This window comes from Strongylocentrotus purpuratus, unplaced genomic scaffold (genome assembly GCF_000002235.5).
Source record: "Strongylocentrotus purpuratus isolate Spur 01 unplaced genomic scaffold, Spur_5.0 spur5_scaffold_11, whole genome shotgun sequence".
Lineage (NCBI taxonomy): Eukaryota > Metazoa > Echinodermata > Echinoidea > Camarodonta > Strongylocentrotidae > Strongylocentrotus > Strongylocentrotus purpuratus.
This window is the reverse complement of record NW_022145596.1, coordinates 11,681,405-11,697,882: the sequence shown is the minus strand read 5'-3', so window position 1 is coordinate 11,697,882 and position 16,478 is coordinate 11,681,405. Positions and strand designations below refer to the sequence as shown.

General features: G+C 38.0%; 1 protein-coding gene across 1 annotated transcript; it reads left to right on the top strand.

Moving 5' to 3' along the window:
- LOC585947 (UDP-glucuronosyltransferase 2C1-like) lies at nt 1-5,596 on the top strand. The gene is made up of 5 exons (XM_785751.4): nt 1-879; nt 2,387-2,550; nt 2,991-3,222; nt 3,707-3,926; nt 4,786-5,596. Exons 1-5 carry the CDS (start codon nt 126-128, stop codon nt 5,063-5,065), a joined length of 1,650 nt encoding a protein of 549 aa, XP_790844.3. The 5' UTR covers nt 1-125; the 3' UTR covers nt 5,066-5,596.
- Nucleotides 5,597-16,478: the final 10,882 nt, after the last annotated feature.

Here is a 16,478-nt window from a genome sequence, read left to right as displayed (position 1 = left end):
ATCACGCCATTTTCGGCCTTGTAGCAGGTTGGGGATGGGAGAGATCGCGAAATAAAACAACATCGTCAAGATTCCGGACTACCGTTATTCATTAACGATAGTTTATAAGTAAAGTTTGGAGCTTTATGACTAACGGGCTCGTTTGTTTTGATAAGCTGTCGGGAATACTCTCTTCGTGGAAAATGTCACGGATCAAGCCGTTTTTCGTAGTTGTCTGCTTCGTGCTTGTTCAGACCGTCCTTTCCGCCAATATTCTGATGAGCGCCGAGTACGGAGCAGGCAGTCACTACATCGCCCTCGGCAACATGGGCGAGGAGCTCGTAAGGCGGGGTCATAACGTGAGCTTCCTGCTCGGGGCCGCGTTCGAATTCCGTCGCGATCAGGAGCCATGGAGCAATATCTTCAACTTTGAGGTCCTTCAGCATGCCCACCCTCACGCGGACATCATCGCTGGATTCACCAACTTTGCGACGCTGCTCCATAAAACATCGCACGAGCAGATCTGGGGATACGAGAAATTCATCGAGGGCAACTACATCGACGACTGTGGGAGTTTCTTCGCCGATGGCGATCTCGTCAGGCGTTTAAAGGACGCAAAGTACGACGTCATTGTCTTTGATACAATCTGGTTTTGTGGCGCGCTTATCGCTCAAGAGCTCGGGATTCCATCAGTAGGGGTAGTAGCAGGGGATGGGGTGCAGCAGGCGTTCCCGTACGCGGGAATACCGATCAATCCGGCCTATATGCCCATCATGACGACGGGATTCTCGAATCGGATGAGTTTTAAAGAGAGGTTGATCAATACGTATTACGTCTGGATGGTCCATTATGGTCGAGGCACGCCATTTATCCCGGCAAGGCAATATGGAAGGATCAAAGGTGTGTTAATATTTATTTATTTATTTATTTATTTATTTATTTATTTATTTATTTATTTATATATTTCCTCTCATAGGGTGGATGGCCCTTTCAGCACAGCTGATTTTCGAAGGGGTCCACAAACATAAAAATAACAATAAGTATGCAGTGAATTATACAATAATATGTAAAACGTTTCAAATGCAAGAAGTAAGGCAATGAAAATGTACATGTAGTTACAACAAATAAATATCTAACAAATTAATGTACAAAACAAACAAACAATAAGACAGTTAATTACAGATATTCAACTAGAACGACAACAAGCATACGAGTAAAACCGATAACATAACACCAAAAAAAACATCAAGGTAAACATAAGAGAAAAACAAGAAGAAAATAAAAAGACAGGAATAAGAGGATGGGTATAATATTTATCACGTTTATAAGTATTAAAAAAACAAAAAAACTATAACATAACCATCAATAGAATATCAAATTGAAGGAAAAAAAATGTAAAAAGGGCAAGACAAGGTTCAGTCTATATGAGTTCATTCAAATCAATGGTGCGAACAAAGGTAGCCAGTGTGTTTATGGTTCGCGTTTCAAAAGAGAGACAATTTAATAATTTGGAGCTATGATAAAAGAAATATATGTTTTCTTTAAATGATATCTCATAATCTCATAATTTATATGCTATCATAAATTATACTGTACACTCAGTAGTTGATTGCTGAATTCTTATAACTAAATGTTCGGTTTCATTATTGAACTATTAAAGGGTATATCATGACGGTGATCCCTGAAGAATTAGGCCTACACCCAGGAAAAACTGCCACCCAGATTGTAGAACCCGGACAACTTCCACCTTAATAATTACACCCGGACAGGGCAGTGTACTCATTTGCTTAATGCCATATATGCTTTGATAAGCTGTCGGTAATAATAATTATTCTTGCCCTTTAGTCTCTTAGTAAATAAGCCCCCCCCCCCCAAAAAAAAGTGCCTATGGATAATTACTTCTAAATATTAACTCAATTATCTCTTTGGACAATTACCTCGGAGTAATTATACCTTGTATAATGCGCTATAGAAATATAATTTATTATTATTATTATTATTAATTAGCAGGAGTAATTGATTTATATTCCTGTCGCGGCCCTTGGAGCTAGGGGTGCTGGATAAACTCCACTGCACTCCTCCAAACATGTCCAAAGGTTGTACAGAATGATCATGCTCCAGGACAACAATATCATTGCTTCGCAGTCAATTTCTTATAATCTAACCGAATACCTCAATTCAATCCTGTACCAAACTATACCAAACCGATTGCAACTCTAGCCCCAACTCTGTTATTTGACGAAATAAAGCCTTAAGCATTAAGTTATATTTGTCTTACTACCAATCAAATTCCCATCATTTTACAGGCCTACGTACATGCGGGCGTACATGACATGCAAGCTGCATCAAAGTAAATGTCGTACTTTAATGTACATGCATCATTTCTACCCTTACCTTTATCATTTAGATGAGTACAATATCAGGCCAGACATGACGATAAACGAAGTCCTGAATGATGTCGATCTTTGGATCGTGGCCTCCGACTCCGCCATGGACTTCCCCGTTCCTCTGACCCCCAATGTGATACCAGCAGGCGGGTTGACGACCCGGCCTGCCAGTCAGCTTCCACAGGTATTACTGATTTAAATATTTCTTTGTGTTTTTTTTTTCTCTCTTTCTGTATTTACTACCGTTATCTTCCTTCAAACGTGCGTCAATATTTACATACATTTTTTTTATTAGACATAATCCTAAACAGTATCATAATAATAAAATGTTTGGCAAGACTCGGAGTTTCAACTGAAATAATCTCCTTGAATACAACAATGAACGGATCGCGAATAAGGATAAATATATTTAATAAATGAAGGGAAATACAGTGTGGCCTACCAGTTGTCAAAAAAAATCAATCGTTGGTGAATAGACTTGTTCTTAAAGTGTTTGTGAACCATTTGCTTAAAAACAGTCATGGGTTTATCTAAGCCATAATATTATAGGTTACTATATAATTTCACATGCATAGTTGTTTGATCTTTTCAACACGATCATTAGGCTTGATTTTTCTTTTGCAGGACATCGAGGACTTTATGCAGAGTTCTGGCGAATACGGCGTGGTCATCTTTACCCTCGGGACCTATCTCACCGATATCGCGCCCGAATTCCTTGAGGTTTTCGCCCAGGCATTCGCCGAGATCGACCAGAAAGTAATGTGGCATATGCATGACGACTTATTGCAGAAATTGACCTTTGACCTTCCAAAGAATGTCATGACTCGACCTTGGCTACCCCAGAATGACCTCCTAGGTAACCATATTTATAATAAATTATCATTTTTATTAATGCTTTCGTTATTATTATAATCATTATCAATAATGCTTTTGTTATTATTAGAATCATTATGAATATTGTCTTCATCATCATCATTAAGTTTATCATCGTTATTAATGAATTAATTTATTAAACTATTTAATTGTCTATATATCTATCTACCTATATAAATATATTATTTTCAGTGCAAATTGAAATGAAGAAGTCTGCCTCTAATTAAAATGTGAGGCAAAGCGTAGTAGGGCACTTGCACCGATGTATGGAGTGCGAGGAATGCAAGACCTTCAAGTGAGAAGAGGGTGTAGGATACTTTCGCAAATCTGTTGTTGACGTGGCATTTCCCATTTCCTTTTCTTTCTGTCTCTTTCTCTCTTTTCACGTGTTTTTTCCGCGATCCGATCGGAGAGCAGGCACGTTCTCGTAACTACATCACTGTCTTTATGATACCTTTGATCTCCAGGTCACAATAAGACTCGTCTCATGATGTTTCATGGTGGCAACAACGGTCTTCACGAAGCGCTCTTCCACGGCGTACCCCTGATCGTGGTTCCAATCCTCGCTGACCAGTTTGACTCCGGAACAAGAGTCCGGGACCGCGGAATGGGACTCAAACTAGACAAGTTCAAGCTAAGCAAGGACGTTATTCTGAGCGCACTCATAGAGGTCCTTTCCAACAACAAGTAAATCTACTCTCTCAAATTTCGTTTGTACAATTTCCCTTGTGAAAAAGAAATATTAGTTAATGATCACATTAAGGGATTTTTTCTTTTTGTTTGAGATGAATGATTGATTAAATCAGACGGAACACATTTTACCGTACCGCGAATTAGTTTGAATACTAATTCAGAGCGCGCCATATATAGTTTCCGCCTCATTCAAAGAGTTACCAATTAGGCAATTTTATGAAGAGAAACGTTTGTAGGATGTCAAGGCTGCGTTTATTTGTATGGTTTAATATTTATTGTTTTCCTTTGTTTTCAACATGTTCTAAATGCTCAACACGAAAGACTATATTAGTTTTGAGTTTAACTGAAAAATCCCTCTTTAAGAAAGGAATGTTTTTCCCCGTCTAATACTACTCGCAATGAAGACATTTCATACTAAAAGTAAAGCAATTTTTTAGCTTAATATTACAAATCCGTATTTTCCCCCCGTGAAATTATATCTCGCGGGTTCCCGCTGGCACTATCCACTGAGGGATCCCCCCTAAAGAGGGTTTTTTTTCTCAAAAAAGGGGACCATCTCCCTCCCTCCCCTCCCGATTTACCAAAAGATATAACGAAATAGTGCTAGAATTCGCACATTTCAGTATCCAAACATTATTTTACTGGTTCTAAACTGAGCGTAATGTTTATATAAACGATTATTCCTTTGTGTGGTCGTAAATTAATGTCAATCATAGGGAATACCTATATAGTCTGAATTAACGAAAGATTGATTGCAAAACATCTCATTTTATTCTGCGGGCATGCTTCTGCCAATATTTTTTTATTATGACTTTTTTCGTCTTTTTATCTTTTCTCTCTTAAAATGTGTTAGTTACCGTGAAAGAGCGCAGAAAATGTCGGCCATTTTCAAAGACCGTCCTCTTCGTCCGGCGGAACGCTCTGCATTCTGGATCGAACATATCATCAACCATGGCGGAGACTACATGAGGTCACCTGTCCACGAACTCAACATCTTCCAAAGCCATCTCATTGACGTCATTGCCCTCTTAACGCTGATTGGTTTGCTAATTGTCTGCGCCATGTATAAGTTGCTCAGCTTCTTAGTAGCCTGCTGCCTCTCGGTATTTAGTTCAAAGAAAAAGAAGGACTGAAAGAGTTATATGATTTGGCAGAAATCATTATTTTGTTGGGGGATAAGCGTGACGACATCGAGAATGAAAGATAAAAAGGAATGCGCAGGAACTGTCAAAAAATAGCATAAATGCATAAAAAGAGGAAATCCATGATCTCATGAAGAATGTCAATATGAATGTCTTGTGTTTTTCAAAGGTATTATGTCATTTTTTATGAAAGCAGAAAAATGCCGAATTTTAAAATGAAATCGTACCAATAATAATAAGAAATCTAAGATAGAAGATTCCGCCCCTCCGGCCCTTTTAGGGCTAAACATCACAATCTGATATAGTCAGAGTGAACCTGTAGAAATGTGACGACAGTTCTACTGAGAGTATCGCTATACCAACTCACATCTTCTACTTTTTTCCTTCTTAACCACTACCATTTTCATTCTCTGTTCACAAAACTGTACGTGTGTATACTCATTTTTCATCTAGTTTTATTGAAGCTCCTATTCTCTTTTCTTCCTATTCTGTATTTCTCTCTTCTGTTTCAAATGAAATCCGCCAATTTCTTTCTTTCTCTCCTCAATATCAAATATCACATTTTCTTTATTTACAGTATTTAATGTTCCTAGAAACAAATTCCTTTATTTTCCTTGACCTTTTTGCTCTCGTGCAAAATTCTTTTTCTTGAGAACAGTGAGGTAATTGTATGAAATGACAATGCTTTTAACAACGGTCTTTTGTATGCTTTATAGAGACAATTTTATCAATATTTTCTAATTTATATATCTTTAACGTTCAGCTTTTACATGTTTTCTTCTTTTGCTATTTCTATTATATTGAATTTGGCTTGCACTTTAAAAATCCAATGGCTTCTATTGGTATATCAATAATGATAAATCAAAATCGATTTTAGCAACTGTCCACCAAATATCCACAGTCATTTTTAGTAAACCATGATTGAATTGAATGTAAGCACAATGTGCGCTGTATGTTAATGTCATGGTCTGAAATATATATCCTTTGCTTGGTGTCTAAGTTTGACCCTTTATTTTTAACCACTAATATATATATATATAATAGGTTTTAGTAAATGGTGCTTTTGCAGTTGTAATTTTCAACATTCAAAAAATAAACAAGATTATGTTTCTTTAAGCATTTTGTGTATTTACAAGATGCATATTTAACTATTTGTTGCGACAAGTGGAATTAGCTTTGAGACATTAATTTGTTTGCACCTGTATCATATTAGCTGTTTGTTATTATGCAATTGTAGTCACTGAAATGAATTTCAACATTATATTACATTGGTTGTAATACTTAATTCAATGATTTTAGTTTAGAACTCGTCATTTTTTAAACAATAAATATAATTCGGAAAATGGACAGTGATGACCACAAATGTATTGTTGTCATTTTCATTTTCGTCAGCGATTTTCGACCTATTCGCCTCATTTCCTTGTATTATAATAGATATAGATTGCATGCTGTAGAGTCTACTTCATACCAGGCGCGTACGCAGGATTTTTTCAAGGGGGGGGGGGGGGTTTAACATTTATAAATCGGGCCGAAAATTTCGCAACGACTCAGCCAGCCGCTGAATAAGCGGGGGGGGGGGGGGGGGGGGGGGTAAGAGGTCACTTTTTTTTTTTTGGTCCCAAAAAAAGCGCAACGACTCAGCCGACCGCTGAATAATAACAAAAAAAAAAATCCAAAAGGGGGGGGGGGGTTTAAGAGAAATTTAGGGGGGGTTTACACACAAAAAATTACCAAAGGGGGGGGGGGGGTAACCCCCCCCCTGTGTACGCGCCTGCTTCATACTCAACATCGTGCACCTTTAGCTCATAATTTCAATTAAAACCTGATGCACACAAAGCGTTAATACACATTATGTCAATTGATTGTTGAATAGACCACTTTCGTAGGGTAATCAAATTTAATGCTCAAATCTGTGTTAAGTTCCCCGTTACAAATTATTTCATTCACCTGTTACGAATAAATGTATTTCAATAGTCAGAATGTGAATTGCTAGGTATAGGACACATAATTATGGCTTGTCCTACCTAACAACACGTTATGTAAGCAATTCACATTATTACTGTGGAAATACAATTATTCGTAACACGTGAATGAAATAATTTGTAAGAGGCATTTACCAATCATTAGTGCATTCAATTACATTACGAAAATGCCATATTCAATAGTCTAAGAATTCATGCTACAGTAAGCAGTGAATAATGCACCTGGAGAGCGCCCCCCACTCCGTGAACGGAGGGATACCATGCGTGTTTCCAAACTCTCCGGCTCGTAACAAAAGAAAAAGGTCTACCCGTATTGACTTTACACACCGGACCTTTGCTGAAAAAGGGGGGGGGGGGGTCGCTGGGAACACGCATATGCGTACCCTAAATAACACCGAGTGGGGGACCTGGAGTTGTCACACAAAGTGTTTTGTACGATATCATTATTTTGTTTGACTACTGCGTAGATTGTTACACCAGTTTTCTGTCGAAAGTTACTTTTATGGCTTATCCAAAAGGATAAGTTTAGTCTGTACTGTTTTGTTAATGATGACATTGCATTGTTACGGTACGCATCATGCCCAATTTTGAGAATTTCTCGACAACCATCATCCGGGCCCTTCACGTTTCCGGGTTTTCTCGTGTTCCCCGCTACTCCTACGCTTTCACTGCAGTTTCCTGTTTCCGGTTCCGTCATGTTTTGCAGAATGTGACACGATCGTAAAGCCTTTGAAATTATCAGCCCCAAAGCCAAATTCAGCCGCGTTTTCCATCACCTTTTGAAATTGTCATTGTACATTTATCTTTTGTTTCAATGTTTTCAATGGTGGTGAATAAATAAATTCAATTTGTGATTTTCTTTGAATTTCACCTTTAATACTTTGGCATAGTCAATACCGTTTTCAAATAAGTGGTCTAGTCCCATCTCTTGTTTAAAACATTATTAAGATGCCTTCCTTGTACATGAAGGCAACGTGTTATTTGGTCATGAAAACAAGTCAAAGCTAGTCAAGGTATATAGATTAACTATAAAACAAGTGGTCTAGCGCAATTTCTTGTTTGAAACGTTACAATGTGGCCTGTCTGCATCTTGTTAATCCGGATATCAAACAAGTGGTGAAGCGCCATCTCTTGTAAAAACAAACACATTATAGCTATTCCACCAGTGAGAGATTTAACTCATCCATACTATCTTGTGATTTCCTCCTGTGATGTGCTGTTGCGATTCATCCTTCCCGACAGCTCCATTTGAAGAAATAGATGTAATTAAAATTAACAAAAATACCCATTAATAATAACTAACCAACCTCTGTCATGAGCGTATGTGTGTGTGTGTGTGTGGTGGGGGGGGGGGGGGGGCTGCCTTTGTATAGCACTGCTGTTATTTCAAGTATCAGGGTTATCTGTGAAATGACAAAACACATATTTTAATGACATTTTATAGACTTCAGAGTTTGACAGAATCAAATAGGATATTTCCACATACAATGCCCTTTTCGTTACCCCACCTCTCAAACATCCCTCCGTATGTTTGTGTGTGTATGTGTGTGTGGCTGGGAAGGGGGAGTAAGGTGATGGTGACATTTTGTAATGAAAAGCACTCTGGCTCCCAAATGCATGTCAGGTGGCCACTGTTATTACCACCACCACAATATAGGACGCTGGGGTTTGGGACGGGATTTTTGCAGTCTATAATAATTTCCTTTTTTAAAGCATAATGGTACACATTTCCTTTGCAATCAAGGGTCCTTTCGCTACCTAAGTTCATTGTGATAGAATATAAATGTCCCAACTTATGAGCCATAGATGAGCCATAGATATGAATAGTCTTTCATCGTTGTTGAAAATTGATTGAGAAAATAGTCCTATAATATAATAACCTTTATCTTGGTTACTGTCAAACGTTAATGTCATGTCAACATCATACTGGTTATAACCGGTTCCATTGTTCTTCTAATTCTTGAACGGGGTGACGTTGGATAGAATCCGGAAATATTATCCTTATCGGACCATAGCCAGACATTGAAAAATCCCTTTTCCAAGTTCAGCTTGTTATCGCTCAAAAGCTCTTATTTATAATGGCATTTATGCCCTTATTTGGACATATAGAATTTAAAACCCTCCGGTGTTTGATTCATCCCTTTTTACATTTTATTTCACTTATAACGACATTTTTTTCTTCTCGAGATGATAGAATTCAATACTTTGTTTGGCTAGTTGTAAAGAGACAGGCCATGAAGTCTCTTTTATTTCGTGAATTCTATTCTGTCACATACTGAATAATAGAGGGGTTATAATTATGGAGTGTACACATGCACAATGGTACTCACTCCAGTATTTGAAGCGATGCAAAAAACAGGCGCCATAAAACATCAAAAGGGGGAACCCTAAGAAAATTAACTCTAAGACTACTAGACAGAAGAATGCATGGGATTTACGTGCAGGGTCTGTATAAAAGTGCTTTAATGGTACTGTGTGGGTTAACATAACAAAATTGTGCATGAAACCGCATCCAATCGTGCAAATAACTCAATTGATCTACAGTAGACTTGAAAGGTGTTTTGCACTCTTTCCAAACAAAGTACATATTTTCCTTTCATGATGGAATCATAGATAATAAAGTACGGTAACCCTTTACTGAGATGCTACATACGTCATGTAAGCGGGAAATAATCAAATCTACAAGGGCGAAGCTGAATATATTGGTATTTGGCAAAGGGAAAAAACGCCTGTTATTCTGACCAGGTCAAAATTGAAAAGTACTTGCAAAAATCCTTATTTACTACAATGTTTAGCAGTGTTGACAACACAAATCTTTCCCAATTAAATGTATGTTACTATATTGACCACTAATGTTAAAAAACATGACTAATGTAATAGTTTTTAATGTGGTTAAAAGTGTCCATGAATTTCCAAACTTGTCTGTTATATTGTGTGTATTGTACGCATTATAACTTTTAATGGAGACAATGCCGTGATAACCTCAATGTCATCTCATATGAAATTAAGGTAACCGAATTTAATGTTGCTGCTCCATGGCTGCAAGAAGACTGTGTGCAGACATGAAATTATATTGATAGAAACACAGTTCTCCCAAACGTATAGACTAGGGACTTTTAGATTCGCACGAAGACAATGGCCCAAATTCACAAAGGAGGTTTGTCGGCAAACCGAGGTTTATGTACGTCATATGACGCGTTTTTACGCGTTTTTTTACAAACCTGGTTTGTATAAAACAAAAGGAGGTTTGTCGACAAACCTCCTTTGTGAATTCGGGCCAATAGGTCTTTGCTACGATCGACGTCCTATTAATGCACTGCCTTGAATGGACGCCACACGTATCAGTCCACGCAAATCTAAAATAGGGACTTTTAGATTTGCGTGGACTGATACGTGTGACGTCCATTCAAGGCAGTGCATTAAAAGGACGTCGACCGTATCAATCCACATTGTCTTCGTGCAAATCTAAAAGTCCCTAATATCAAACGAGAACGACTGAGAGGAAAGAATTCAAGATGAATAAGTATACTAAATACGCATTTACCAGAACAGAAAACAATATTAGACTTTAGTGTTGAAATGCCTAAACGTCTAAATTTGCGACGGATGGGGGAGAGTACTTGCATGCTATCATATTTGCATGTATGAGGGCGTGTGAGTGTGGTTGTGAGTGAGGGTGGCAGGTGTTTTTTGTCTTTTAAATTAGTACATGTTTAAATATACTGTGTCCCTTTTGCAGCCAACATTAAATCCTGTAGAACTTTGCAGGCATTGTGAATATGTCATGTATGTCCTATCTGTGAAATTTAAACGTTAGCATGTGTCCTAATATTCAAGTTATGCAAGGAAACCCGTTTACTTACTAGACTTTCCTGTCAGACATTATATACCTCACTTGAGAAATCCAGCCATCTGATTGGTCGAAATTGCAGTCATGGTTTTAGCCATTCCCGTAAATAAACGAAAAATGCCACGCCCATGTAATAGTTCGAGGGTAAAATTCAAGTTACCGGGAATAGTTCAGATCGCGGATACCATACATTGTGTGTGTGCGAAGAATTGGTCGCTAGACATCAAGAACACCAAAAGGATAGGCCCTACGTTTTATTATTAGCCGTAGATCTAGGTCTAGATATAGATTGCATGCGATAACGGTGATACAGGTATTGAAGATTGTATAATGCAAGTGTTTGAATTCATTTGGTGGATGAAAAGTTGAATTCTACGCCGTTTTGTGCGTCATTGCAGCGCTGAATTTGTTGTGTTTGTCGCTAATTTCTGACAAATTTAGATAGCTTTCCTGATGGTATTTCATGCAAAATTTCTATTATAGTGATTAGCACTGATTTTTTTCCTTACATTTGACTTGTTTCTTGTCTGTTATAGTCATTTAATAGATGAATTACTTGAATTCTGAGCACATTTCAGTAACACAAAAAATCCAGCCCGTTCATAGTCCCACACACGTATTTGTATGTACCTTGTGCCCTTACACTGTCTGCTGTCTCGATAGCGTAAACAAACTTGATTACGTACCATGATTGGTAGGTCGCACATGTATTCTATGACCCTTTTCGGTATATAAAAGTATTAATGACTGCTTTAATTTTCGAAACATAGTTGTTTTTCAAAGCAGTCATTAATACTATACCATTGAGTGACTGACTGGCTTTTTTTCTTCATTTTTGGTAATAACATACATAAAATGAGCTGTAAAGGGTACATGAGCATTTGTATATACCCACTCAATAACCCACTTCTTGTAATGGCCAAAATTAAACTGATTGAATCTTTGCGCAGCGTAAAACGTACGACATTCGGTACAATGGTCTGAAAAATCAGACTATTACTTACTGGCTCTATAGCTCCTAAGTCGATTCGACAACTAATAGTCGTTATTTTTTCCACTTAAAGACATTTTCAGGCCCCCCCCCTTTTTTTAGGGAGGTTCTACATTAGTATTGTCTTTCAAATGCCGTTGGAATTTAACCTTTTCATTTTTTTGGCCTGCAAATGGGACAAAGTACCTTTAAAGTGTCTATTTTATTATATATATTCATAATTAAGTATAACTACTTTACCACATCAGTAGGCAACATGATTTCTTTCAAACAAGTTTTTGTCCTATAGATTGGCTTCTTCAACGTGTAAAGCAATGTGGATTATTTTAATATTAACATTAATAATAATAATAATAATAACAATAACAACAGTAATATAAATAAATTATTCCAAGAGACTAGCAGAAGCGGTTCTCTGAGGGGGCGGGGGGGGGGCAGAGAATCATGCCCCTTCACGTTTCCAAATAACCAAAATTTACCCCCTTTATTGTGAAATATATCATCTCTTTCTTTCCTTCTTTTTTTATAATTAAGGAATACATATTGGAAACAGAGTGGTCCACTAAAAAGCATTGCTTGTACAATTGTGGACCCCTCATTCTAAATCTCTTTTACAAGTGCTGTTTTTTATCGCCCAATTGTTCTCATTTATAATGGTATTATACCCTAGGTTGAGCATATAGAATTTGAAACCCTCCTGTGTTTGATTCATCCCTCTCTACATTGTATTCCTCTTATATAAAAACATTTCTCTCAAAATGAGAGCGTTAAATACTTGGTTTGGCTAGTTGTAAAGAAATAAGCCATGAAGTCTCTTTTACTTCGTGAATTCTATTTTGTCACAAACTGAATAACACAGCGGTTATAATTCATGGAGTGTACACATGCACAATGGTACCGACTTCGGTGTTTGAAGCGATGCCAAAACACAGGCGCCATTAAATCAAAAGGGGAATCCAAAGAAAATTAACTCTTAGAATACTAGGCAGAATAATATACGTGAATTTACGAACGTGTTTAATATACTTTATGTATTAATTGTATGCATTCAAAATGTTTGATCGAGGCAATGCCCTGATTACCTCATTGTCATCTCATATGAATTTTAAGGTATCGAATATAATTATGCTGCTCCATGGCCGCCAGAAGCCTGGGTTCAGATATCTAATTATACTATTTCCCTCCTTGAAATTGTTTCTAGTTTAATGTGAATGTATGTCACCTTGAGAAGACGAACAGAACATACGTTTCCACTCTTTATTTTAAAATGGGAGGGGAAAGGGGGGGGGGGTAACATGCATTCGCTTTATATTTATTGAAATGTTGATGATTGCCAAATAAAAAAGAGGATGAAAGAGATAAGCCTAACAGTTGGAGAATGACAGATATTTGAACTATGATTTAGTTCGCTGCACAGGACTTTGGAACTTGTTTGTAACGACAAAAATAACAACTCTACTTTGCGAGAAAAAAATCAGTGTGTTGTATGCTTATGTTTGTAACATGAAGAATGCAACTGGTTTATCTGCTAGAAAAGATTAAAATCTTAATCGTAACATTTCTAGTCGAGCGTACTGAGAGAAGTAGACTATTACAAGAAACTGGGCTAGAATACGATGTCTGGTAAATCGGTGCTTCATCAAGTATGGAGGACATAAATCAACAGCTTCGTGTGGCTGCCTTTAGTGGCCATCTTGAGGTCACCAAATATCTCATCAGCCAAGGGGCTGAAGTGAATAAGGTTGATAATGACGGTTGGACTGCATTACACCTTGCTGCTGCAAAGGGCCATCTTGATGTCACCAAATATCACATCAGCCAAGGAGCTGAAGTGAATAAAGAAGAAAATAAAGGTCTGACTGCATTACACTTGGCTGCTATGGATGGCCGTTTTGATGTCACCAAATATCTCATCAGCCAAGGAGCTGAGGTGAATAAGATAGCTAGTAACGATAAGACTGCATTACACCTTGCTGCTCTACATGGCCATCTTGATGTCACCAAATATCTCAGAAGCCAAGGAGCTGATGTGAATAAGGTTGATGATGACGGTAGGACTGCATTACTCAGTGCTGCCTTTAGTGGCCATCTTGAGGTCACCAAATATCTCATCAGCCAAGGGGCTGAAGTGAATAAGGTTGATAATAACGGTATGACTGCATTACACCTTGTTGCACTAAACGGTCATCTTGATATCACCAAATATCTCATCAGCCAAGGAGGAGAGATTAATAAGGGATTTAGTGACGGCGTAACTGCATTACACTGTGCTTCTAAGAATGGTCATCTTGATGTCACCAAATATCTCATCAGCCAAGGAGCTGAGGTCAATACGGTTGATAATGACGGTAAGTCTGCATTACTCTGTGCTGTCTTTAGTGGCCATCTTGATGTCTCCAAATATCTCATCAGCCAAGGAGCTGAAGTGAATTACGCGGAAAGAACTAACGGTAGGACTGCATTACACCTTGCTGGTTCAAAAGGCCATCTTGAGGTCTCCAAATATCTCATCAGCCAGGGAGCTGAAGTGAATAAGGAAGGTAATGGCGGCATGACTGTATTACACTTAGCTGCTGAAAGTGGCCTTCTTGATGTCACCAAATATCTCATCAGGCAAGGATGTGATATGAATAAAGGAGATAATAACGGTTGGACTGCATTACACATTGCTTCTCTCCAGGGCCATGTTGATGTCACCAAATACCTCATCAGCCAGGGAGCTGAAGTGAATAAGGAAGATAATCGCGGCATGACTGTATTACACTTAGCTGCTCTAAGTGGCCGTTTTGATGTCACCAAATATCTCATCAGGCAAGGATGTGATATGAATAAGGAAGATAATAACGGTATGACTGCATTACAAATTGCTTCTCTCCGGGACCATGTTGATGTCACCAAATACCTCATCAGCCAGGGAGATGAAGTCAATAAGGTTGATAATGACGGGTACCAAAGTATCGCTGATCTATTCATCGACCGTACACATTCCAAGGTAAAAATATTGATACGCACTTTATGTCGAAATTATTTACCTTGATGTTTTCAATACATGCATGCAGAATAAGTACTGAAATTCAATTAAGTGAATATTAGGCATAGGCTACCTACCAATATTTTCTTTTTATTTGACCAACTCGATTTTGTATCATCAACAATAACCATACATAATTATAACGGGGTAGCCTCGCTATTCCTAAGGATCGCTATTGATAAGGATCACTTTTCATAACGCGAAATTTCCCATACATTAAGGACCGTTATTCATAAAACGGAAAGGCCCTGGGGTCACTATTCGGCCGTTATTCATAAGGACTGCTATTCGTAAAACGAAATCGGGGTCGCTATTCATAAACATGAAGAAGGGGCGCTATTCATAACCAACATTGTGGGTCACTACTCGTAATAACCGCTATTCATAATACGCAATGAGGGTCGCTATTCATAAGACGAGAAGAGAGTCGATCACTATTCATAATACGAGGAGAGGGTAGCTATTCATAATACGAAATGAGGGTCGCTGTTAATAATAAGGAATGAGGGTCGCTATTCATAATACGGAATGAGGGTCGCTATTCATAAAACGGAATGAGCGTCGCTATTCATAAAAAATTAAATAAGCGTAGCCAGGGGGCGACACATGTCCCTGAATATTTGTCGAAAACGTTCATTGAAAACATACATTTCTGAACAAATTAAGAAAAAAGGCGTGGCCCCCAAAATGTAAGCGACCCATCACTCCAAGCCCCATTCCATTTATGTACTTTATAGACAAGTTACAATGTTTGCTTAAAACCTTTCGAATTATTGGATTTAATTGATCACATGGCAGTACCTGTGTTCACAGAAATTTGGCTTTCGTAGCAATGTAAAAAATATATATAAAAATATCAAGTTTTCATGCAGCGCATTTTCTTATATCCAGCTCGCCCAGAATGGTTTAGCTGATATACATCTTGCCATACAACACGGTCACACGTCCATCATTGAGCAGTTAGTTTCTGAGGGAGCTGATCTCAATGTCCAGTCAACTGACGGCCAGACGTGTCTCCATATTGCCATTAAACTCTGCTATAAGAGCGTGAAAATTGTGCAAGAAACTGACACACTAAGGAAGGTGAGTCATACCCCCAGTAACATCAACGAGACCGACACCAGACCGACGAGAGTCTGAAAAACAAATTAACATTACGGCCAAATATTTGTCAGTTCTGGAGTCTACATGGAACCGTTATAGCGATGTCACTAACATATTGCTCCTCTAAAACCAAAAATCTGATACCCGTGATTGGCCCCAGAAATATGTATGTTGGTGTGTGGGCGAGTGTTTGTGTGTGTTGGGAAGTTTTTAACGAAAATATGGATTTCCACTACCGTGATTCCAAGATGCAGCGTTAAACTTTGGGTATTATACTCATCCACCCTGACTATTGATGGGCGATTCTGTTCTAATAAAATAAAAATTAGTTATGTTTGTATGTTTCAGATCTCTAATGAGAATTACAAGGGCGAACTATCTCCTGAGAAGGCCTTAGTGTTCTATCTCCTCGAGAATGGAGCCAAGTTAGATGTGAAGGATGAGAT